The 27,944-nt window shown below is 32.3% G+C and overlaps 1 protein-coding gene across 4 annotated transcripts in view; it reads right to left on the bottom strand.

Annotated features, from left to right (window-relative positions):
* Nucleotides 1–27,944, bottom strand: part of LOC130445774 (histone-lysine N-methyltransferase MECOM-like) — a 107,984-nt gene that overhangs the window by 51,315 nt on the left and 28,725 nt on the right. The window contains exon 1 of one of the 4 annotated variants that reach the window (XM_056781628.1): nt 8,668–8,855. The exons of the other annotated variants lie outside the window; for them this stretch is intronic. Coding sequence (XP_056637606.1) covers nt 8,668–8,689 — 22 coding nt within the window. The 5' untranslated portion in view covers nt 8,690–8,855. Of the gene's footprint in view, nt 1–8,667; nt 8,856–27,944 lie in introns of those variants that run through there. 4 annotated transcript variants of the gene reach the window in all.

Here is a 27,944-nt window from a genome sequence, read left to right as displayed (position 1 = left end):
TTGGATTACATTCTGTAAAAAGAAAATGCCTAATTAGATTTCAATAAAAACACTTGACGGATATCCTATGATTATATTTACAATGCGGTCACACCATTAGCCGTTAAAACCACAAACTATTTGGAAGCGTTAATTACTGGATAACTACTAAGTACTTTCTTCTATGTTTCGGGCACCCACAGTTTCGAAAAGATAACGAATTTCATAATGATTTGATAATTTGTTGATTCCGATGTGTATAGTGTGTGATTTTTATTTATTTTTTTTTTTTTTCGAAAATTTATCTTGTATCTAACGAGATTTGATCTATCAACCATATATCAATATATTTTAAACGTCTAACAATAAATGCGCTTTTAAATAATTCATTTTGCACAAATTCCACATTAAATATAGTTTAAAAACACTAAAAAATACATCAACTAATTAACTGCGTTTACACGTATCATTTATATACCTAGATATGATTCTAATAAATTCTAGAAACAAAATAAATCGATAAATAGACGTGGTATAATAAAAAGTTCTATAAGGAAATCTATAATGCGCGTCCGCTATTAATAAAAAGCAGATGAAAGGCGCCGTACGAATTCGCCGAATTTTAAACCTAACGACCCGTTTGGCGAACTATAAGTGCGTGAAGTGCAACAATGGCGCGAAAGTACTTTACGCACGAGTATCATACAATATTTTAACCACAATCAATAACTTTAGAATAATTTGAACTGGCATACAAAACAAGCAAATCAAACATCAACTTAAACAACATCTTGTACTGCTAATATCATTTATAGAAACACTTATGTCGTCCTATTGTACCATTGATAGTAAAAAAGAAGCTGAGAATTGAAAATCTCAACAAAAACATATTGAAATTCGAGTCCAATTCAAGGTAAACCAAAGAAAATATAAAAAAATCATTTATCAATAATTTATCTAGATAATTCCACTTGATTTTAGATCTATTTTGATAGAAAATTATTTTGAACTTATTCTTTCATTGAAAGAAACTCAAAATCAACAAGAGTCGTCATGAAAAACATTTTAAAAAATTGTATATTTGGAATTTATGGTAGTTTTCAACATTGAATAATAGAATTATAACTTTGATGATCTGCATTGAAATTAGCTTGATTTTTTAGAAAAATATATGCACTAATTTTTGTTTCTGCTACACCGATCAAAAAATATTGACTTTTCCGAAAACAGGTTTTGAGTTATATTTCTCGCAATTTAATAAGGATTGCAATCAGATTTTTCTTCTACATTTAGTAAGCTTAACAATCAGTGTTTTAACAATCAAAATTTGAAAAATATTTTGCAAAATGACGATGACATTTCAAACTTCTTAATGACATTACAAAATTATTACCATTAAAAAAAGTTATTTATAGATAGTGTAAACAAAAAATACCAGGATTTTCTAATTAGTTTTTTTAAACTGTATTTATTTTTCACTTTTCAGTTTCATATAATTTGAAAGCGTTAGTTTTCCTAATTTAATTGTTACTACCCTCGTATAATGGATTCGCTGCATATACACCCACATCTCGTCGAAACTAGTATCGAGCCATAATGGTGTTTTTGGTAAGGTTATCGAGACGCTTGAGCTACAAAATCTTGCCCATGGAGGTCTTTTAAGACCTCAAAATAAAATTGAGAAGTGATGCAGGTGGTTAAAAAAAAAACATAAAACTTGGACGTATGAAAAGTAGGTGAGGTAAGTTTTATGGAATGATGAGTCAAAGTTTGTGGTTTAGTGATGGTTTATGGATGTTTTGGAGGTTAGAAGATTAGAGACCTAATAAAAATTAGAGGTATTTTAAAAAAAGAAGATTTTATAATAATTTTGGAGGAAAATAAATTTGTTAGGCTAGATAAATATGCTTATTTAACGTTTTGAAGAGTTCGAAGGCAGCCTTTTTGTTTTAATTAGTTTCACGACTGTTTTGGAAAGACGAAACGCCATTTTTGGTGAAAATACATCAGAGAAAATTATTTATTAATGATCATTTTTTCTAAAATGTGCTTTTCTAAAAACAAACAGCAATGAAATTAATTTTCTTCGTTACTTTCTTATAAAGAGAACGACATATTTCAACTTTGTCTAGTTTACTATTTAAATTTAATAAAGCGTTCAAGTTATATTTTAAATTTATTGAAAATCATGACAATAACAGAAAGATAAATCAAAATAATGGAAATATGATATAAATAAGAAAATGACAACATTGCTTTGTCAGTGATACAATTGGATTAAATATATACAAGAAGGAAAAGGGTTAGATCAAAGTGGTTAAGAAAATTAGTGAAAAGATTAGAAAAAATATAAAAAAAGACAAAAATATTTCAATAGTTGTCATATTTTTAACGCTATTTAAACAAACTCTAGTAAATCTTGATTTTATTTATAGAAATAGTTCATTAGAACATTTTTATTTTTATCATAGATTACAGGCACAGTATAAAGAGAAAGGAAACTTCTTCCTGACATACTTTATCAAGTCTCCTTGACGTTAAATAGAAAAAAACCTTCAGAGAAAATTAATGAGAAATATCTACAAATCTACTTCTCCTCGAGCACCTACGCTCGTTGTTTGAAGATAAGAGTTTTTAACTTAACGAATTGAAAATAATCAAGTTTTCGTTAGATTTAAGTAACTTATGACTCACGTCAACATATCCTGTACCTACAGCATTGAATTCCTGAAGATTAATATTATTTTTTCCCTTTTTAAATCTGATCGATGAAAAAATATTTAAAACTCACGATAAGAGGACGATCCCACGGGAAAAATTCTATAATCACATTACATCACCTCTACTTTATTGGAAAATCTTTAACCACCGAGTTTTAGGACAACAAATAATCCGAGGGGGCTAAATCTGGCGATTTAGGCGCATGAGATAGCAATTCAAACTTCAATTCATTAATTTTGATGTGATGTATAATCTGATCCATTTTCTTGATGAAAACAACCAAATACAACCGTTTTTGCTTGATTCCTCTCATAAAACGTTGGATAATTTCATAGTTTCTCCTATTTAAAGACAGTCGATGGAAATTATCCCACGTGTGTCCCAAAAAAACCTTGCCTGCAGATGGAACCTTCTTTGGAGCCCATTCTCCCTTTTCAGTCCATTGTTTTTTTGCTTTGGGTGTTCATCCATGGTTTTATTTCTGTAAAACACTCCATGGAAACATCTTCAAGATGCTGTTTCCGTTCTATTGTGAGCAAACGCGGTTCCCATTTTGCGCACAGCTTTCTCATGTCCAAATTTTCAGTTGCATGTGATGTAGTCGACGATCATCCATTGCCGCATTATGAATTTGCTTCAACATTTCTTGACTCTTAACCTCATTTGGTCGACCAGTGCGCTGCTGGTCTTCACAGAACGTACGGTCTCGTCTAAAATTTGGTATCCATAAATAATAAGCAGTCTCATTGGCTAATTGGACTAAGGCCAGTTAATATTATATCATTTTTAATGGATTCCAAACTTAAATATTTGTTAGTCGTTGTCGAAAAGAACATTTCGTCATCCAGTATGTTTGTCATCTTCAACTAGTCGAACCGTCTGATTCTGAAGATGCTTGCCGTATTAGTTGACGAAACGTCGTTTAATAATACTCATAATATGAATAAAACTCGATTGATTCAGAAATAAGTTAAGTTATCTGCATTTTTCATCTGGATACTTTATTCGAACTTGTTTGTAGAATATCCATTGAAATCCTAAATATAAAGCTTTTGACACGTACAGTCGATACTAATAATGTTTGGGGTGATCCAAAAGTATTCTCAATTCAGCTCAACAAAGATTTCCAGAACCTTTAACTTCTTTACAAGGCCTGACAATGGTTTCTAGACCTTCAATGTCTTTCCAAAAGCACAATAAAGAATATTGAAGATGATACATTGCTCAAGATGTAACTGGATTCAATGGAATATTTGATTTACACAGGATAGAAATTTATTTTTTGAAAATTTATCAATACGTCGTGCTATCGAAAATTTCTAGTTTTTATAATTTAAGAACCACGACAGTGTAAATAACCTTGTTTGTTTATAATAAGCTACGGTCAAATATGGGTTGAGTTTTACAAACATATGTATTAAGATCGACTAAAACAAAAAAAGATTTTGAAGACATAATATAATTACGAACCACGCGGTCAGCACAATATTTAGATACGATGAACGATGAGAGGCTTGAATTTCATCCATAGTTGCCAGATTTATCAAAAATTCTCGTAGAAAAATAAATCCGCAGCTAGATTACAATGTATTTGAAAGAAAATTCTTTACACTTCGCAATCGCTTTTTCCTTCTAAGACCGACGATAACTCAAGTTGTAGTCTTCGATAAATAGATGTCCCGTCTTTACTATCTAGTTTTTATAAATATTTAAACGAAAAAAAAAAACTAGAAGTGGCCCAATCCTTAATACAGACCAAAATCAATGGTATAACTATCGAAGAAGTTCCTATAAATAATGGTGTCCGACAAGGACATCTCTTAGCCCCATATTGTTCAACATCATCGACAAAATGGGGAACGAAGACGTCAAGATCCTTGGCTATACAGATGATGATGTTTTGTTTGCAGAAAACGAAGATGATCTACAGAGATTACTATTCAAATTCAATACAACGATAAAAAGTTTAAAGATGAAGATATCAGCACCAGAAACGAAAAGCTTGACCATCTCAGAAACACCTAACCGATCCAAACTGATTGTAGATGATGAAATTATACAACAAGAGATGAACTTTGAATATCTAATCATAGAAATATCGAAGAATCCAAGCGGCAAAAGCAGCACGAACCTCATTTCTCGTCGAAACTTGTATCGAGCCATTACGGTGTTTTTGGTAAGGTTATCCTGGTGCTTGAACCACAAAATCTTGCCTAAAAATAGAAACGCAGATCAATGAATCTGGGGATCTTTTACAGTGAAAAGGAGATTGAGAAAAGCTGCTCGTTTTGGAAGAGTGACAATGAAGATACCTCTTTTAAGACCTCAAAATAAAATTGAGAGGTGAAAAAGGTGGTTAAAGAATATGAAAATTGGATGTATGAAGAGTAAATGAGACTTTTATGGAGTGATGAGTCGAAGTTTGTGGTTTTTGGATCTAAGAGACGAGTTATTGTGCACAGGTAAAGGTTTGTGGATGTTTTGGAGGTAGGACGACAAGAGACCTCAAAATAGAGTTTAGAGGTGATGCAATTGGTTAAAAAAACATAAAAATTGGACGTATGAAGAGTGGGAAAGAGTTTTATGCAGTATTGAGTCAAAGTTTGTGGTTTTTGGGTCTAAGAGATGTATTATTGTGCACAGGTAAAGGTTTGTGGATGTTTTGGAGGTAGGACGACAAGAGACCTCAAAATAGAGTTTAGAGGTGATGCAATTGGTTAAAAAAACATAAAAATTGGACGTATGAAGAGTGGGAAAGAGTTTTATGCAGTATTGAATCAAAGTTTGTGGTTTTTGGGTCTAAGAGATGTGTTATTGTGCACAGGTGATGGTTTATGGATGTTTTGTAGGTAGGACGACAAGAGGCCTCAAAATAAAGTTTAGAGGTGATGCAATTCGTCGAAAAAACATAAAAATTGGACGTATAAAAAGTCGGGAAGAGTTTTATGCAGTATTGAGTCAAAGTTTGTGGTTTTTGGGTCTAAGAGATGTGTTATTGTGCACAGGTGATGGTTTATGGATGTTTTGTAGGTAGGACGACAAGAGGCCTCAAAATAAAGTTTAGAGGTGATGCAATTCGTCGAAAAAATATAAAAATTGGACGTATAAAAAGTCGGAAAGAGTTTTATGCAGTATTGAGTCAAAGTTTGTGCTTTTTGGGTCTAAGAGATGTGTTATTGTGCACAGGTGATGGTTTATGGATGTTTTGTAGGTAGGACGACAAGAGGCCTCAAAATAAAGTTTAGAGGTGATGCAATTCGTCGAAAAAACATAAAAATTGGACGTATAAAAAGTCGGAAAGAGTTTTATGCAGTATTGAGTCAAAGTTTGTGGTTTTTGGGTCTAAGAGATGTATTATTGTGCACAGGTGATGGTTTATGGATGTTTTGTAGGTAGGACGACAAGAGACCTCAAAATAAAGTTTAGAGGTGATGCAATTGGTTAAAAAAAAAACATAAAAATTGGACGTTTAAAGAGTGGGAAAGAGTTTTATGGAGTGATGAGTCAAAGTTTGTGGTTTTTGGGTCTAGGAGACGTGTTATTGTGACAGATGATGGTTTATGGATGTTTTTGAGCTAGGACGACTAGAAACCTCGAAATAAAGTTGAGAAGTGATGCGGTTGGTTAAAAAACATAAATATTGGACGTAACTATTTGTTAACATAGACAACGGAAACCAGACCAGACATTTCGAACGCAAAAAGAATAATAGAAACCACCGAAATGAAAATAGCGCGCAGGATCGCTGGAAAAACATTTTTGATAAGGAAAGAAGCGAGGTCATAAAATGGTGAAAATAGCTAGAGACAAATCGCCCTTAGGGCGCCGAAGCTCTGGAAGACCCCCAAGAGATGAAGCGACAACCTCCCTTATAATTAAACGGTAGAAAACACGAGGAAAAACAAGCATTTTGCTTATATTAGGAAAAAAGAAGAAGATATCGAATTTCTAACAGTATTTACCGCCTTGTCCTGATTTTATTTCTCTTTAAACCTTCACCTTGTATTTGTGCCCAGTTTGCAACGATATAATTGTGATAGATGTCTAGAATTTCATCAGTTACATATTTTTTGAATTTCTTTTTATAGAAACAAAGAAAATCGTTTGTTTTTGGCAAAATCGGGATATTAATCTGCACCCCTTTTTCGTTAAAAGATTCACTCCAGTTGATGAATCTTATGAAAGAACCTTGTATTATACTATAATTTCGCTTCTTTCTATTAGAATAGACCTGCTGGATTGCTTTTTCCAACGAAATCCTATTTTTTCTGGTTAAAAGACTCGATAGTGTGTTTCAACTCATTAAGGGTAATTATTATCTAATCATCTCGAACGTTGGTAGAAATTTCTGTATTTTCTTTCCAAATCTTCCTTTCAAATAAATTTTTATTTCAATTGTAAGTTTTCCTTGAGCTTTACGTTCTGTTAGAATCTCGTAAATCAACAATTTTACATAAAGGTTTGTCTAAGAAAGATTTAAAACAATTTTTTTTATTTAATGCAGTAGAATTCACACGCTGCATCTTGCAACGTTGCATGTGAAGCCAACTGTTGAAAAAACTCAATTTGGACATTTTCACTAAATGGAAAAATATTTTAAATAGGTTCTTATTGAAAAAAAATCTTGATGATACGGCTGAGTAATCTGTATAAAAGAGCTTTGGCCTGTCCAAACCTTTTTTATTGTTCTGTACAACTTATGGTTATCAAAAAACAATAAAAAATTAATATTTAGACCAAAAATAGGTTTGTGGTTTTTTCCTTTTTTACATTTTTGGCATTCTTCGATTGAATTAAATGCCACTTTAAGTAAATTTCGAAGCGTGTTTTAGTTAAGTGAAAAATTTATCAGTTATAATAGTTTTTGAAACCTAGGAGAAGTTGAAGAAAATATTAACGAAACACCAAATAAAACTACAAAATCTGATAATCCAATTGAGGGCTGCAACTATGTCCATAGATAATTTCCAGTTGATATAATATATACAAGGATGATTCCAGAAGTACCTGGTTTGACCAAGAGATGTTTCAAGTTTGAAAACACCAAGTTATTTAGTATTTGTTTGATAAACATCAATAGTGAACTGGATTGGACTACATTCTACTCTGTAGTAGAATGTACTCTGTTATTAACAGAAAAATATTGGATAGCAAAGTTTAGACGAGACCGGACGTTCTGTGAAGACCAGCAGCGCAGTAGTCGACCAATAATTCACTGGATGATCGTCGACCGAAAATGAGCGAACTAATAGACAAAGTAGGCTTCTCAAAAAGTGCAGTATATCGCGTATTAACTGAAATTTTGGATATGAGAAAGATGTTTGCAAGATGGGTGCCGTATTTCCCCACAATGGAAGTTGCATTCAACCTATTCGCCATATTTATTCCCTGGAATTATTTTCTATTTCTAGATTTGAAAAAAAATATATATATTCTGAACATTTTCGTGATTTATTTGTTAGATCAGGTATTTCTGAAACCATCCTCGTATATCTGAATTGTTATTTATATATATAATAAATAATAATTTCGATAATCGTGTCTTGGGAAAATTTTAGTTTTCATTAATTTAATTCACGAGGTAATTCAAGCTTTTTTCACCTGGTTTCATCCACTTTTAATTTAATATAAATAATTCACCCCATCTGATTATCAATTATTTATCTACTTTAATTTGAAATAAGAGTAAATTAGTTTACAAATTATACATTTTCTACAGTGTAGATTATTTTTTTTATGTTATTTCCATTTTCTTTGTTTTTACAAGATTTTGAATTATTTGTATCCATTTAAATGAAATATTTTAAATATTTTCGGAGATCTAAAATTTATTTTATCGTTAAATGCTCCCACTCGGGCAATTCTTTTTTTTTAAGACTCCCGCGCATACGTTTAATGATTTTTATGTTCATCTCAATTTACTAAATTCGTCTCCTACAAAATGATCATCGATAAATCGTCCCTTACCTGTCATATTTTTATTCAGCATCTCTCACAGTGTACCTGCGCCATAAATCACCAAAAAAAAAAACAAAAAACAACCGTCTGATCATTTAACACCAACACACATTCACCAAGGAAAAATTTCAATAACAACAAAATATCATTTTACGCTAGACTTGACATACCATTTACACGAAATCTATTTCGGCACTGGAATCAAGATGCTCCTGGAAATCGAGCTTCCTGATAGGGGCGTGTTCGGAGGAGGGGCGAATGGGACGGTCTATCCTACAGGATAAAATAACCCCACTACTCGCAAACAACGACCCATCGTCTACTGGGTATAAGACAGTTCGTCGTCAAGTCTGACAACTACTTTATTAACTCGAAGATCGAAGCTTTGGTGGGGGCGAGAATCCTATCAAACGTATAAATAGAAAAGGATTATTTTGAATGCTGCGTCTCAGAACAGATTAAATATAATTTGATGTATAATAGAGAATTGCATAGATATTTTTGTCTCGTTTATCTATAAAAATGAACGCCATGTTTTAATACTGATTATTGCGCAATTTTTTATTTAAATCAATAAAATTATCAATCAAAATCAATTAATTCATTTAAATTTTCGTCCTATTACAATATTAGATTGTCAGACAATGTTATGAATATGACATATTAAGTTTGACATTTTTTATAGTCAAAATACTCAAAACTTGTTGTCATACGAGTTTCGTTTAAATGTATTTGAAACATACGTTGATTAAACCAACTCGCTTCCACTTTTAGAGATGAAACCTGGACTGTAGAGTCCCCCAGAACACTTCTGGTAGGAAATCATATGCTGATATACCATTCAGAATTAACCCAATTCTGAATGGCACATCGAAAAGGATTCTGGAGGGATCACGTAGAAAGAAAGATGGGCAGAGTTGGCTAAAACTCTGAGACCGAACTCACGCAGACCACCAAAGACGTGGTACGAGAGTTGAAGTTGAGTTTACCAGAAAGATCTAAGAAGAGGGCCAAACGTACAGGAGACAGCGAAAAAATCAGGGAAACCAACCGCTGAAGACGAATCTCCACAACAACAATACGAGCTCTTAAACATCAGTTCAAATAAAAAGGTTTTTGAACAATCAAAACATCAAGTTGATATGAAAAGTCTTTGTTTGGCGTGGTCAAAGTTCTACAGCTGGTATTTTTCTAATCACTTGTTTTGGAGGTAGCTCAATCGGACTGGGAAATATTCTTGACTTCCGATGGAGCTTAACGCATCTGTGAGTGTTTTAGTAGCTGCAGTAAGAAATTTGTGGATTTTATCAAATTTTTTTGACGAGGTTCCTCAAATTCCTTCAATTTTTGGTTATTTCTGTAGCTGTTGTTGCGTCAATTGACAAGTTTTGGAGGTACCTCAATCGGAATGGGAAATATTCTTAACTCCCGATGAAGCAAAGCGCATCTGTCAGTGTTTTAGTAGCTGCAGTAAGACTTTTGTGATTCTATCAAATTTTGTTGACGAGGATCCTCAATGTCCTTCAATTTTTGGTTATTTCTGCAGCTGTTGTTGTATCAAATGACATTTTTTGGAGGTAGCTCAATCGGAATGGGAAATATTCTTAGTTCCCGATGGAGCTTAACGCATCTGTGAGTGTTTTAGTAGCTGCAGTAAGAAATTTGTCGATTTTATCAAATTTTGTTGAAGAGGTTCGTTAAATTCCTTCAATTTTTGGTTATTTCTGTAGCTGTTGTTGCGTCAATTGACAAGTTTTGGAGGTACCTCAATCGGAATGGGAAATATTCTTAACTCCCGATGAAGCAAAGCGCATCTGTCAGTGTTTTAGTAGCTGCAGTAAGACTTTTGTGATTCTATCAAATTTTGTTGACGAGGATCCTCAATGTCCTTCAATTTTTGGTTATTTCTGTAGCTGTTGTTGCGTCAAAGAATCAAATTTTATCATATTGTATGTCAAAAAAAAAAACACGCGTTAGTTGAAATTATCATAATAATATAACAAGAAGTAGGTTAATGTCAGCTGTCAACTGTCAGACGTATATAAAATCCAACGCGTCTGTCGAGTCCGACCCTTGCAAGCCCCGGCGATGCTATCCGGACGCTTTGAAAACATTCAGGCGTCCTAGTCGACGTCGTCGCATTTTTCTGAGTGCAATCACTGAGGAATTTTTCTAGATCAATATCAGACTGAGGTTGGTAATGTCGCTTGTAATTTTATTTAGCAATTCTACGTTAAAATCAGGGTGATTCGCTTGATTTTTAAACTTTTCTTCAAGAATCTTAGTTTAATTAATAATTCGAAATTCAGTCCTATGAAAGTGTTTGATAAATAATTTTAGTTTTCATAAACTAGTCTCTAATTTTTTATCACTTTTTGATATAATATGAAAAATTGTCTAGACTTCATTGAAAAGTCCTAAAGTCCCAAAAAAGTCGTGGGAACAAAAAAAATGTTAAATTTAACATTCAGTCCGGATCCAAGGCGAAATTCTTGCATGGGAAAAACTTCGAATCCAAAAGAGATATTGAAAATAAACTACGAAAATTTTTAATTTCTCTCTGCTCTAATATCCTCTTTTGTATCGAATACTTTTCCTAGATCAATAAATTAAAAATCGTCACGTACTAGCTATTACATTTTGTATTTCTTCTTCAAGATCTGCGTCATCTTGTACGTTTTTTTCACTTTCGTCTTCTCCATTCAGGAATTCTTTGAAGTATTCTTGTGACTAATTAAGAAAAACACATTTTTTGCCCAAAAAACGATTTTATTAATCAATGTAGTCTTCTACAAAAACAATACAATTATTTCAATGACTAGTGGTCTCTGGAGGTCAGATCTGGACAATATAGTGGACGAGGAAACCATCGGCTTATGAATCAGTGTATTGTCTTGGCGAAACAAACAGTAGTTTTTTCTTCGATCTTCGATCCAACAACTCTTTGTAGTATTCCCTTTTGGAGTTAATAGACCCAAAATACTGAAGTCATAACCTTCTCAGCTTTGGGACGTAGTTCAAGGTCTGCAGCCCACGCAGATGTTGATCGTTGATGATGTTTTCTGGAGAAATCACTTCAATTGGACGACCACCAGAACTTTCACCATCATCGGTGTCTGTCCGACCACGTTTAAATTCAGCAAAACAATAAATGATTCTTTTCGATGGATAATACTTTTGAAGCAATTTCTGAGCATTTTTGATCAAGAAACAATGATAAAATCATTGTTTTAAAAATAACGAAAGTAGCTTCACTTAAATTAGCTTCACTTTTTACTGTCTAATCGAAACGTCATGAAATTTGACACATAGTCTTTTGACAGTTAATGCTTCATAAACTTCATATGGATTTGACAATTGTAACGCTATCTGTGTGTCAGTCACACGTAGTAAAAACCTTTTAATTATCTTTGTATACCATCAGTTTCTACCCGAAGTTTTTAAATTTATTTTCTCTCCTAAGTAACAGATAGGATAGGAGTCCGATCTCCATTTCCATCGACAAAAGAATCGGAAAAATAGATGGCCATGGCTTATCTAAACGCGTTTTAAAGTTAGGGAACCATTGCATTTAAATTTGGTCATTTCTCCACACTAACAGTTCACACTATAATACAAAGTGATCTTATCAAGTTGAAGATTGATTCATTTGAGGCGTAGAGTCTATATCTTTGAACTAAACGTAACGAAAAATTTTTGCTTCACAAAATGTTGAATAATTTACCTGCTAGTTAGATATAATCGAAAATTTTATGATATACGTATTATATAAAGGCCTGCAAATTTATTTCTTGAGTACCCAATGGGATTGTGACTTACGAGGATCAAAAAATTAAAAAATCAAGTGTCGCTAATGACAATTGACGTTTCTATGACATTTTTAAACTAATTTCAACAAGCTGAACATCAAGTTTCAACTTGCTACGTCGATACATTTTATTATAGTAGAACTCGAACAATCGTTCAGTCAAATTGTTTTGAAAAATGACTCAAATTGAGCTTGAACAAAATAAAATTATTAAAAATTGATTTTCGAACACTTCTAGCATATAAATAATAGTACATCATCCAGAATTGACCATTCCACGTTTCTTGGACGTTTTGGGAAGTTTTAGGGACAAAGGAAAAATCTTTCTTACTCTAATATTAAGGATAAAAAAGGATAATCAGATAATTTATTCGTATTATTGTTGTACAAAGTTTAAATTGAACCTGATTCATTCAAATGGTCTAAAATACATTTCAACATTTTTATTTCTTAATCAAAAATATTTATTATCGTCTTCAATCGTTTAGAATAAATCTGAAGGTGCTAAACGAAGTTTAAATACATCAGGATGTGTTGAAAATGATCATAAAAATGATCAACAATATTTTGTTCTAAAAAATATTTAACGTCTGTTTACAATAAATTATAAACATAATTTTAAACACGGTCTACCTGGAGTTCAACTTGTTTCCTTATTATCCTGTTTTAACGAAAATCTATGTATAATATCCATTATTATTTTGTTTCAGGTCCTTTTTTTATATGGAACGGTAAGTTATATTTCCATTTATTTTTGACTTAATATGAGTCCTTATTCAAACTATTCGCCATAAATATTTAATGTGTTATATCCCATGAGCTTCGCTTTCAAAATTATCGAAATTTTTGCGAATATATTGTGTACAGGATGTACCAATTGTCTCTCGAAAAAAAAAAGTTAACGTATTCTCAATCATACGAAATTTACGATATTAAAGAAATTTAAAAAAAAAATTAAGTATCTTGTACTGGTGGAAGTTAAAAAAATTAAAAAACTGATACCATCGAGGACTTTGTGGAACTATATATTTGGGAATGGAAGTATTTACTCTCTAATTCATAAAAAAAACTTTAGACCTCTTTGACTAATTGTCACTGGTGTCAAAGTTTGAGTTAGCACAGAGAAAGTCAATCATGAAAGAAGGAAAAGTTTGAACTGGTAATGAGAAAGGTTTAAGTGAATATAGAGAAGTTAATTGGGCACTCTAAAAGTCTTTATTGAATTTTGGATAGAAGAGGTTTAACTAATTCATATCTTCCGACATCTATGCTTATTTTTTACTGGATATCTTTCTTGAAATCAAAATTTTTGATAATTTGCTAATTCAGTCATTCTACGAGATGTGGGTCGAGCTTTTTTGATCAAATTATTGATAGAAACCTAAAATATGTAATACAAATGTATAATCTTGATTTTCCACACGTAGGGATGATTTTTTCATTATTAAACCAAAAGCAAAGTACAAGTCAACTCGCTTCAACTTTTGGTCATGAAGCAACATCTTTAGCTACCAAAATCGACTGTTGTGCCAGAAAATATCGTAAACTGATATTCCAAGATGTCATGTGATATACCTTGAGATTATTGACACTCGCATATATGAAAATTTGGCTGGTAATTTGACTATAGTGCCGATTGGCACAAAGAAATGCTGAAAATATTCGATTGCAGTTCTACAAAATATGTCCATAAGATCATAACAAGGATCTGTGCTGAACTAAACAAAAATCGATTGTATGAGCCTTCCAAGACGCACCAAATCCAATTGTTGGAGTAGGAACTACTTCGAAGCAACGTAGAACGGTCTTAAGAATTTGTTTCCCTGAAGCGTTTGATAAAATCAGGAAAACCAAACTCAGAAGGTAAATCATTTTTCACCACGACGATGCAAGCTCTAACATATCAGTTCAAATAAAAACGTTTTTAACCAGTCAAGATATCAAATTGATGGATCATCCACCGTATAGTCCTTGTTTCTATACCTGAAGAAGAGGTTGATGCATTTTTTGAAGGTACCTCCATAGGAATGGGATATTTGTCCTAAGTAGCAACCCTTGTACTCAGTTATATCACCAGGCAGATAATTCCGCTTTCATTTAACTAAACCTGAATATTTCCGACTTAATTCGTTGAAATATGAGTACAGGTCAAATTAAAGTCGATAGAGAATCAAGAAAGAGTCGATGGATATAACTACCTGTGTACACGTGGATTGAGAATCAAATTAGTAAGTGGAGTCATCGTAAAATCTCTCTAAAAACATGTTGAATAGTGTTCCTCAAAGTCAAGAAGTTTTAATACAAAAAGCAAGTTCTCGATGAACGAAATACTAGAAAGAGTCGACGGATATCACTACCTGTGTACACGTGGATTGAGAATCAAATTAGAAAGTGGAGTCATCGTAAAATCTTTTTAAAAACATGTTGAATAACGTCCCTCAAAGTTAAGAACTTTTAATACAAAAATCAAGCTCTCGATGAAAGAAATACTAGAAACAGTCGACGGATATCACTACCTGTGTACACGTGGATTGAGAATCAAATTAGTAAGTGGAGTCATCGTAAAATCTCTCTAAAAACATGTTGAATAGTGTTCCTCAAAGTCAAGAAGTTTTAATACAAAAAGCAAGCTCTCGATGAAAGAAATACTAGAAACAGTCGAAGGATATCACTACCTGTGTACACGTGGATTGAGAATCAAATTAGAAAGTGGAGTCATCGTAAAATCTTTTTAAAAACATGTTGAATAACGTCCCTCAAAGTTAAGAACTTTTAATACAAAAATCAAGCTCTCGATGAAAGAAATACTAGAAACAGTCGACGGATATCACTACCTGTGTACACGTGGATTGAGAATCAAATTAGAAAGTGGAGTCATCGTAAAATCTCTCTAAAAACATGTTGAATAACTTCCCTCAAAGTTAAGAAGTTTGAATACAAAAATCAAGCTCTCGATGAACGAAATACTAGAAAGAGTCGAAGGATATTACTACCTGTGTACACGTGGATTGAGAATCAAATTAGAAAGTGGAGTCGTCGTAAAATCTCTCTAAAAACAGTTGAATAGTGTTCCTCAAAGTCAAGAAGTTTTAATACAAAAAGCAAGTTCTCGATGAACGAAATACTAGAAAGAGTCGACGGATATCACTACCTGTGTACACGTGGATTGAGAATCAAATTAGAAAGTGGAGTCATCGTAAAATCTTTTTAAAAACATGTTGAATAACGTCCCTCAAAGTTAAGAACTTTTAATACAAAAATCAAGCTCTCGATGAAAGAAATACTAGAAACAGTCGACGGATATCACTACCTGTGTACACGTGGATTGAGAATCAAATTAGAAAGTGGAGTCATCGTAAAATCTCTCTAAAAACATGTTGAATAACTTCCCTCAAAGTTAAGAAGTTTGAATACAAAAATCAAGCTCTCGATGAACGAAATACTAGAAAGAGTCGAAGGATATTACTACCTGTGTACACGTGGATTGAGAATCAAATTAGAAAGTGGAGTCGTCGTAAAATCTCTCTAAAAACAGTTGAATAGTATTCCTCAAAGTCAAGAAGTTTTAATACAAAAAGCAAGTTCTCGATGAACGAAATACTAGAAAGAGTCGACGGATATCACTACCTGTGTACACGTGGATTGAGAATCAAATTAGAAAGTGGAGTCATCGTAAAATCTCTCTAAAAACATGTTGAATAACTTTCCACAAAGTTAAGAAGTTTGAATACAAAAATCAAGCTCTCGATGAAAGAAATACTAGAAACAGTCGACGGATATCACTACCTGTGTACACGTGGATTGAGAATCAAATTAGAAAGTGGAGTCATCGTAAAATCTCTCTAAAAACATGTTGAATAACTTCCCTCAAAGTTAAGAAGTTTGAATACAAAAATCAAGCTCTCGATGAACGAAATACTAGAAAGAGTCGAAGGATATTACTACCTGTGTACACGTGGATTGAGAATCAAATTAGAAAGTGGAGTCGTCGTAAAATCTCTCTAAAAACAGTTGAATAGTATTCCTCAAAGTCAAGAAGTTTTAATACAAAAAGCAAGTTCTCGATGAACGAAATACTAGAAAGAGTCGACGGATATCACTACCTGTGTACACGTGGATTGAGAATCAAATTAGAAAGTGGAGTCATCGTAAAATCTCTCTAAAAACATGTTGAATAACTTTCCACAAAGTTAAGAAGTTTGAATACAAAAATCAAGCTCCCGATGAACGAAATACTAGAAAGAGTCGACGGATATCACTACCTGTGTACACGTGGATTGAGAATCAAATTAGAAAGTGGAGTCAACGTAAAATATCTCTAAAAACATGTTGAATAACTTCCCTCAAAGTTAAGAAGTTTGAATACAAAAATAACGAAAGTCTGGAAAAAGTCGATGGATATCATCACCTGTGTACACGTGGACTTTTTATAAAAATTGAGAAGCTTCTTTGTAGTATATTACAAGACTAGAAGCCTGTATGATGTGGTCCTACTGCAGAATGCTGAAAATAACACGAACAGCTGTAGATGTACTGAAGAATTTTTTAGTTCAAGAACCTGCATACCACTGGAAGGTAAATTGTTTTCGAATCTTTTCCAAACATTTGGATGAGTATTAGAAGATTGATGTTTTAGGACCCCTTGAAAAAATTCAAATTCATATGTGATGATATTAGGAGTGGAAGCGATATAAATAAATCACGTTAGTAGTCAAAAGTTCGTTAGACGAAAGCGAAAAGAAAAAAGTAATAAGTAGTTTGGTCTCCCCCTTCGAATACATTTTATAAATATATATCGGGAGAGGCAGCATTGTAGCTTATGCCGCAACGATCTGACTTGATCTTGATCGTATTGAATTCCGCTTTCTTTACGTCGAATAAAGAACTTCCGCGCACCTTTTGTGTCACATATTCATCATACGAGGGACTTCACTAATTATATATGTTAGACTCTGACTCGTTGATCTTTAAAAATCTGAAGTGCGCCCATAGTGTTTTCGTTTTTGTATGCACAGTTTGATTTTTTCTTTTTCTTCGGGCGAATCATTAATTGGGGAATACTTTTTCGGGGTGGGGCGCTTATTCTTATTCTTAGATATATCGGTTGAACTCCACGAAACGGTTATTATATACAGAGCGTTTTTTAAATTAGTACCTTAGTATCTTCTGATAACGATATTAAAAAGAAAATTAGAAAGCGACTATGAATTTAGTCAGAAACTCCTGCAGATTACATAATAACTAATATATTAAAAATATATCAACATTTACATTTTCCAAAAATTTTTCTTCACTGGTTTAGGTCTCTTTGATGTTAATTAGACAGTAAACATTAAAATTTTCTTTTATCGTCTGTTTTATCAATTTTCATGATGTTCCTGAACTTTTTAAAGATGAGGGAATGTGAAGATATCACCCATTCACATCACAACACTCTAGTGCTTCAAATAAAGGTAATAACCTAACTAATTTACAAATTTCACCATACATTATATTTTATAGTTTATAATACTTTTGATTCTCGATGTTTCTATAAAAAATCAGATGATCGAATCGAGTTTAAGAGCAATCAGTAGCTTATTGGAAGATCAGTCTACTAGTTATTTATTTTTCAGGTTTAAAGGATCAAGAATAAACGTGGAGCTCCAAAAAATACTATTCCGCTTGCTCTAGTACTTTAGTAAGATGGCTATAAAGTTTGGAGTGTTAAAAGTCATGTTGATGATTGTTATTTTTGCTTACAAATATTTTGAGATTTCAAAAGCAAACATAAAACAATGTAGTCTAATATTTAGCACTTCATGACGTTTTTAGTACTCCTGATGTTCTTAAGGCTCCGGAGAAATAAGATAAACCAGATATTATTGACTCAGAGGAGGCGGAATTTAGTTTTACTAAATTTTTTATGAAATTAGATAGCTACAAACTGAATTACTTTGAAGGAATCCCGAGGAACATAGAAGACGATGTCCCCATAATTTACCTACCAATTCATTAAAAAAATGTTTTTGTTCAATATTTTACTAAATTTGTTTATCAAATACCTTTATTGGATCAATAGGTGTTCATAGCAACAAAATTTGATACTTTTAAGGGACCCCAAAGAACCTAGATGACCATGTCCCCATAATTTAACTACTAATCTATTAAAAAAATGTTTTTGTTCGAGGTTATTGAATATTTTACTGAACTTTTTGATCAAATGCCTCTATAAGATCAATAGATGTTTACATTAACAAAATTTGATACTTTGAAGAGACCCCATAGAATTTAGAAGACCATGTCCCCATCATTTACCTACTAATTTATTAAGAAAATGTTCTCATTCAAATTTATTGACTATTTTACTAAATTTTCTGAGCAAATGCCTTTATTAGATCAATAGATGTTCATAGCAACAAAATTTGATATTTTGAAGAGACTCCATAGAATTTAGAAGACCATGTCCGCATAATTTACCTACAAATTTATTAAGAAAATGTTCTTGTCAAAGTTATTGACTATTTCACTAAATTTTTTGATCAAATGCTTTTATTAGATCAATAGATGTTCATAGCGACAAAATTTGATAATTTGAAGAGACCACATAGAATTCAGAAGACCATGTCCCCATCATTTACCTACTAATTTATTAAGAAAATGTTCTCATTCAAATTTATTGACTATTTTACTAAATTTTCTGAGCAAATGCCTTTATTAGATCAATAGATGTTCATAGCGACAAAATTTGATACTTTGAAGAGACCCCATAGAATTTAGAAGACTATGTCCGCATAATTTACCTACAAATTTATTAAAAAAATGTTCTTGTTCAAAGTTATTGACTATTTCACTCAATTTTTTGATCAAATGCTTTTATTAGATCAATAGATGTTCATAGCGACAAAATTTGATAATTTGAAGAGACCACATAGAATTCAGAAGACCATGTCCCCATCATTTACCTACTAATTTATTAAGAAAATGTTCTCGTTTAAGGTTATTAAATATTTTACTAAACTTTTTGATCAAATGCCTGTATTAGATCTATAGATGTTAACAGCAACATAATTTGATCCTTTTAAGAGATTCCATAGAACCTATAAGACCATGTCCCCATAATTTACCTACTAATTTATTAAAAGAATGTTTTTGTTCAAAGTTATTGAATATTTTACTAAATTTTCTGAGCAAATGCCTTTATTAGATCAATAGATGTTCATAGCAACAAAATTTGATATTTTGAAGAGACTCCATAGAATTTAGAAGACCATGACCGCATAATTTACCTACAAATTTATTAAGAAAATGTTCTTGTCAAAGTTATTGACTATTTCACTAAATTTTTTGATCAAATGCTTTTATTAGATCAATAGATGTTCATAGCGACAAAATTTGATAATTTGAAGAGACCACATAGAATTCAGAAGACCATGTCCCCATCATTTACCTACTAATTTATTAAGAAAATGTTCTCGTTTAAGGTTATTAAATATTTTACTAAACTTTTTGATCAAATGCCTGTATTAGATCTATAGATGTTAACAGCAACATAATTTGATCCTTTTAAGAGATTCCATAGAACCTATAAGACCATGTCCCCATAATTTACCTACTAATTTATTAAAAGAATGTTTTTGTTCAAAGTTATTGAATATTTTACTAAATTTTCTGAGCAAATGCCTTTATTAGATCAATAGATGTTCATAGCGACAAAATTTGATACTTTGAAGAGACCCCATAGAATTTAGAAGACTATGTCCGCATAATTTACCTACAAATTTATTAAAAAAATGTTCTTGTTCAAAGTTATTGACTATTTCACTCAATTTTTTGATCAAATGCCTTTATTAGATCATAAATGTTCATAGCGATAAAATTTGATACTTTGAAGTGACCCCATAGAACCTAGAACTATGGGGACCATGTCCCCAAAATTTACCTACTAATTTATTAAGAAAATGTTCTCGTTCAAAGTTATTGAATATTTCACTAAATTTCTCGATCAAATGTTTCTACTAGTTTGTAATTTAATTTTTTCATATTTCATTCATAACATGGACAAAGGACTGTATCCCATTATTGACAACAAAAATTTCCGCGAATCATCCTTATCTACGTATACACATCAAATATTTGAATCAAATAGAAATTTTTTGGAATTTTGAAACCGGTGGTGCCGATCTGTCGCACTTCAATAGAGGAATTTATTGACGAAGATATTTTACACCATATCATTTGACGCTACTATCTGTTGTTTATTTAATTTCTATTTTATACATATTTATAGACAGATAAAGGTTCCATGTACTTACCTGGTAACCATTTATTATTATTTAACGACATTGGGGTGCCCGGCACTTATATATTTGTTTATATTATTATAAATTTCCTCTCCATTAAGTTAATCCAACTCATCTCGAATCTGATCTTACCTCTTCTATCCATTTCCTTCCCTTCTTTCCATTCCCTCTTCTTCTCAATGAAACGTCGTTCATTCATCTGGTTTAACATTTAGGATTCATCGAATTGTACAAAAAGTATTTTTGCTGATCCTGGATCTTCATTATGATCAGTGATCTCATTGATCCACGACAATTAGCTGTCCAATTTTCTAGTTCTTCCGTCTTATCAATCGTTGAGCTCCAGTAGGGTCCATAGACCAGCAACTGCACTTTACCAAGCAACCATATTTAAATGTATTTTACAGTTTGGTTGAGGTCCTGGGTCCTTGAAACATAACCTCTTTTTGTTTTTCTCAAGATTTTTTTACTATACTGCACCAACAGCCGTATTACTATTTAAAAAACCACTTACAAATCATTTCTTGTGAAGGATAATATTTATGTAACTTTTTTTTGTTTTCTTTAATTGATTTGTTTTTTGTAAAATAGGGTAGAAATTAACAATATATATTCAAATATCCCTCGTATGTGTTAAATTCTTTGAGTAATTGTTGTTTATGACGAATAGAGTATGCAGGATATAAAAAGTGACATCAATAAACAGATTTTTTCATATATACAACTCTAATACAGATATATGCTAACAAGATGCCGACCCTAATATTTTAAACGTAAGTTGGGGGTGAAAATATGGTACACATTAATAATTTTCATATTCCACTGACTTTCGTCGTTATTTATTGTTCTTTTTTTATAAGATAGATCCGTCTATGAATCATAGATATACGCGAATTATTTCTATTGAGAAATAAAAAAAAATCGTCTTGATTCATGATCCTTCGTTCTTTATAAAAAAAATTTTCTCGAATTTTGTCCCATATTGCTCGTGATCTTCATTTTTCATCGCTTTTTTGCCCAAAATTTCTCAACTGACACTTTTTTTCAATTTTTCAGTCCCTTTTTTAAAGTAATTTATTCCTACTAAAGATTGATCATAATAATTGATCTGTAAATAGCTTTTAACACTGTCATAGTTGTTTATTAGAATTATTCAACCCCTTGTTTAATATACTTCATTGCATTTCTTGTCAGTATTTGTCCCAGTTTTCTTGTATGATCATTATATCATCTGCAAAAGTACATCCCCATACGAATTATACCCCCAATCAAATCTTGAGCATATTTATGCCTCTGCTTTCCCTTATATCAGACACCCTATATACATAGTTTAATTCAATGATGTCTTAATGATTAATTTTTTTTATTTTTTTATCAATTTTGTGTACCAAATCTTTTGTTTTCTTTTTTTTAATTTATTGATTCAATTTATCTGAATCGCGACGTTAATTAACTGAAAAATATATTTTCAATATTTAATTTTATTTTACATATAAAAAAACAACTTGAGAATAAAATATTTATGAGAATAAAAACCGTATTGAATTCAATTTCACACGATATCATGTAAAACTGTCAAATCAGGGTAGGAATTCTTCAAAAAAAAACCATTTTTAATAAAATAACCACCGTACAACCACCCTATTTCATATGGCTTTGTCATTTTTTTCATTTATCTATTCTTCATCGAATCAGGTATATATATAAGGTCAGGTAAAGTCCGTTTTCACCCTTTATGTCTAAAAAAGTCAACTCGAAAACTTCCATAATGAACTTTATTGTTAATTCAACTCCAAGTTTTACTTTAAATGCGAAAAGCAGTTTGATAAGGGATAGGGTTGTTCGTAGATATCTACATTCTTCGATTATTTAAAATGTGTAAGAGATTATGAGAAGAAACCACCCGAAATAACGGTAACAATCAATATTTTATTCACGAAAAAAAGGTCGTAATGAAATTATTAGAGGGTTGCAGTAAATACCTCCCTTGTTATTTTGATTTCCAACCGATTTGTCATAGAAAAATGGAAATATTCCAGATGATAACTGACTTTTGCATGAAATCATGTTATTGTACTCTGAAGATGGTCATAGACTGAAGAAATCAGACCAAATGGACAAAATAAATGCATTAACGAGATAGCTCAATAAAAATCACTTCGATCCATTTGTAATATCCACCCAAACCATTCAGGAACATCCTCAGAAATCCACGTTCTTTTTTATACAACCCTGCGCGAATCTTTCTCTTGCTCTTCTATCAAAACGAAGCCCAATTAATCGTAAGTCCAATTAACTTCTCTCTTTGTCTCAAGTTTAGCTGCGTCAAATCATCTTCTGACCGTTTATCCACGCCCAGCAATTCTTCCAGCTTCTCTAAGCTCTTGTTAGGCTTGAACACCTGCAGGTCATTGGGCATCTCCAAGCCCAGTAACTCTTCTAGTTTCTCTGAGCTATTGTTAGACCTAAACACCTAAACTTAAGCACCAGCAGGTCATCGGGCATCTCCATGCACAGCAAATCTTCTAGTTTCTCTGATATATTGTTAGACCTGAACACCTAGACTTAAACACCAGCAGGTCATCGGGCATCTCCACGTCCAGCAACTCTTTTAGCTTATCTAAACTCTTGTTAGGCTTGAACACCTGAAGGTCATCCGGCATCTCCACGCCCAGCAAATCTTCTAGTTTCTCTGAGCTCTTGTTAGGCTTGAACACCTGCAGGTCATCCGGCATGTCCACGTCCAGCAACTCTTCTAACTTCTCTAAGCTCTTGTTATGCTTGAACACCTGCAGGTCATCCGGCATCTCCACGCCCAGCAACTCTTCTAACTTCTCTAAGCTCTTGTTAGGCTTGAACACCTGCAGGTCATCCGGCATCTCCACGCCCAGCAACTCTTCTAGCTTCTCTGAGCTTTTGTTAGGCTTGAACACCTGCAGGTCATCCGGCATCTCCACGTCCAGCAACTCTTCTAACTTCTCTAAGCTCTTGTTAGGCTTGAACACCTGCAGGTCATCCAGCATCTCCACGCCCAGCAACGTCTTCTATTAAAGTTACCTGTCCTTTGGAAACGACGGTAGACTCTGGAAACATCAGATCGAGTCATGTTCAGCGCGCTGGTCACTTTTTGTTGACACTGATCTTGTCGCAATAGGGTGGTCAATGTTGCAAAGAAATTAATTTTTTGCCAAATACGCCGATTCTTTTGCGGAGCACCCTGTATAAATCTCTCCAAAACTCCTAATTCGTACGCCTCTGATTCGAAGAGAACGAATTTCATATAAAAGGGACCAACTACGATGCGACATCAAAACCCTATTTTAATTTCAAATTGAATTTGCGACGGTGTATTTTCTAACACTTTGAAGATACGACTTCCTGCAGATTTGATAATTACGAGTTTTAAACTAAAATCTGTTTCTGAATCGACGTATCTGGAAGTGTCAGAAATATTTGTGAAAAGAAGATTTTATGATTCATTCGTAATAAAAAATTACGTTATATATATACAGAGCTAGTGAAGTGAAATTGCTACATTGGAATCTTAAAATTCGGCGAATTCGCGCGGTGCCTTTCATCTACTTTTTATAAATGACGAACGTACGTTTAAAGTTTCTTTTTTTATCATAGCAGGCGGTTTTTTACAGTATTTCTTCCAAATAATTTCTAGGAAATTCTATTCATTTATTTATTTTTTTATGGAAATCTTTTGGATACATAAGGAATTTTCTGTAGCGCATTTTAGTCAGTTTATAATAAACAGTCGTAGTGAAAAGTAATCGAAAAATATAAATGAATTATTAAATTTAGTTAAGTGATAGTAATAAGTGAATTATTATGAGTTAGTTAAGTATTTAGATGAATTAGAAAGAGTGTAAATAAATACGAAAAACATTACAATACTAAATTACCGAGTGTCTCGGAAAATTTTGATTCATGAGATTAAAAGAAAAGGGTTGTTTTAGACAATTTGAAACAACGTTTGATGAACCAAGTCTTCTAAACATAATCTAACGAAATTTAGTCCAATGCTGCTAGACCTAGCGAGAGGGAAGGCTTATTTATACTTGGATATGGCTTCTTCTCCATTAAGATCAATTTTTGTGTCAGTCATAATCGCTCAAATGGATCCAGACGTTTGCAAACAGAAATCTAAACCACCACGTCAGAATAGGATTTATGGAATGTTAGGTGTGGTTGGTCAGTACGGATCTTGATAGCTCAAATGATCAAAAAATTTGAGGCATTTGAGATGTGGCTCTATAGAAGCATCCTGAAGATCTCCTGAACTGACAGCATCGACTTTTTCTTGTATAAATTCATCCTGTACCGAAGTGCGATTACGATTAATCCAGATAAGTAATTAAAAATGTCAAAATTCACGATTACAATTTTTCAGATTTGACATATTCAAATCATTGTTACCATATCTCAAAACTTAATTCTATATTATCAAAATTAGTATACAAATTACGTTCTTTCCTTCATTGAAGTGTATTTTATAATTATCAGTTATTCCCTTAGGATTTGCCCTTTCACATTTTATGATCATTTGTTGTAGTACCAACTTAAAATAAAAAGTAAAGCTTAGATACCACAAGAAACTAAAAACTTTACTATTTACTATTTCCAAGACGCAACCTCACATAATAATCAAACTTTATTGAGAAAATAAAAAAAAATTAATCATTTAATACGCGATCGTCTTAATTAGATATTTTTTGTTGCCTTTAAAAGACAGTAACCCCGTTATAAAGAAGACAGTGACAATCACTCAAAAAACAATTAATGTTTGAACACACTTAGGGATAATTATATTTCAAGTTTACACCACTTCAGGCGTTTATCATCCTTGTTCGGCTGTTTCATATTCTCGATGAGATATATGAAACAGCGCGCCTGTCAAAAACAAGTGACAGTATAGAAAAGCAGTCGCTTTGTATTAAAATCCCCGCTTTAAAATTGATATTTGATCTGAGAAAACAGAGCCGCTCGGAAATTATTTACGAGAACCGATATTAAAAATATCATTTAATACATAAGAAAATATAAATAATTTATTCTCTATTAAATCACATCTTTCCAGCTCTTAATTGATAATGAATTGTTTTATTTTGGTTTCGTCTTTCCTCTTCGAAAAAACTAATGGAACCAATCGCATTTTCCATCATATCAGTTCAAACAAAAACGTTTTTGAACAGTAAAAACATCGAATCGATGAGTGATCCTCCAAACAGTTCTTATTTGGAGAGGTCAACGTTTTTCTACACATCTCGATGCTTCAAATCACATGTTTTGGAGGTACCTCGATCGGAATTGAGAAAATACTTTGTCAATTGATTCAAACTCATGCAAGAGTGTATTGATATTAATGGAGAAGATTTTGAAAAATGATAAAGCCTCGTGGTAATTAACTAACTCCAATTATATGTTAATAAAGATCTTCCTCAAGTCTAAATGGTATATAGATGGTTCGAAGCTTGCATTAGAGTTGAGCTGGAAATTTTTGAACTCAATTGCATGCTCTCCATGAGAAAACGACTCATTATTCTTCATGTAGAGTTGATATCAATAAACATGAGCTCAAGTTTGTATAGAAACCTCTCCAGAAAACATATTAACGTTCTATTCGATAACCAAGTGGACTTGAAGGCACTGAAGATTATTTATTGTACGTTATTTAAACAATTTTTGGCCCAAGAAGATATAAGAAGATATAAGACGCAAGAATCTAATTAATAGTTTACCAGGTGAAATTGAGAGTCCTACTTTAAATATTGCGGCAGTTGCAGTACATAAATTAAAAAGTAAAAAGTTCTGATTGTACTTGACAGATTCAGATCGTTTGCAGAAGGTGCGCATCTATATATCACGGATATATATTAAAGTTAGTACACTTTGGTGTTTACTTTTGCCACAATCCCACCACTAAAAACTAATTTCCAATTTATAGTGGAAACTTTAAATAAAATCATTGTAACAATGAAGCAAATTATTCATGACCTCTGGAGATGTGCAGTTAAATTCTTCGTCTCGTTCTCCATCCATTTTCTTGTTATTTTCATATTTGACGTATTAACAAATAAAAATTTTAATATCACAAGAAAAAAAGGAAAAAACACAGTTAAGAAGGATAATGTAAGTTAAAAGGATGTGTTAAGGCTTACCAAGGTCGAGTACCAATAAAAACTGCAAAGATGGAAGATATTGAAAAACTGAGAGCCTAAATTCCAGACGAGTATCGATTTTTCGAAAAAATTTCTGACTGACCAAATGATGACAGATTTCAAGAGATTACCAACGATTTCGATGTTGAAGAAACCAACGATGATCCATAAACCAGAAATATAACCTCAAATCAACATCTTTGATTCGTTTTTTCCTCTTTTAAACACATTTAAGTAGATTTTACTGTTTTTAGTAAATTGTGAACATTACAATAAAAATAACAGTTTTTACTTAAAATTTAATAGTTTTTTATCCTCTTGCAACTTGAATCCTGTGAAATATTTTGATTTTAACAGTTTTTTTGTCTTATTTCTCACAAGTTGAATCATCATGACGTCGAAATTAAAAATTAATCACAAATATTTTGTTTAGAACTAGATAATCAGCTAATTGACCATTGTTTGCAATTACTAATAATCTAATAGTTAGTCAGGTGTATTGCGAAACAAAACTACTAATTTTCTGAATGAAAAATTTCTTTTTCTTGTCTATATAACGTTAAAAATCAGCGGTACAAATGACGTGTCTACAAAAAAAAATATTAAAAAAGTAGATGATAAAATCGAAAGCGAAAACAGCTTAACCTTCACAAAAGCCAAAATATTATGTGGAAAGAAGCGTTCCCAACGTTATAAAAAGACTGGATCCTTTTATAATCGACCTGAAACAGCATCTGCATGAACTAATAACCTTAATCCTCCCTAGGAGATTTTTTTAACGCTCTATATCAAATGGTGGATTCATGGATATGTATATACACTAATATTTATACTGTAAACTTCGAGCGCTGCATTTGATTGAAGCTTGTACGTATTATCTGTCGTCTAAAGCCCTTACTTGTACAAGGGGATATTTAGAAACGCGGTACTAAATCTTCTATAACATATAACAACGACAGAAAATTTTATATTTTATAATTTTTTGTAATTGTTGGTTATTAGTAATGTAGAAGAGAAAAACTAAGAACA

The sequence above is a fragment of the Diorhabda sublineata genome, chromosome 6 (assembly GCF_026230105.1).
Source record: "Diorhabda sublineata isolate icDioSubl1.1 chromosome 6, icDioSubl1.1, whole genome shotgun sequence".
Classification (NCBI taxonomy): Eukaryota; Metazoa; Arthropoda; class Insecta; order Coleoptera; family Chrysomelidae; genus Diorhabda; species Diorhabda sublineata.
This window is presented reverse-complemented; position numbering and strand designations above follow the sequence as displayed.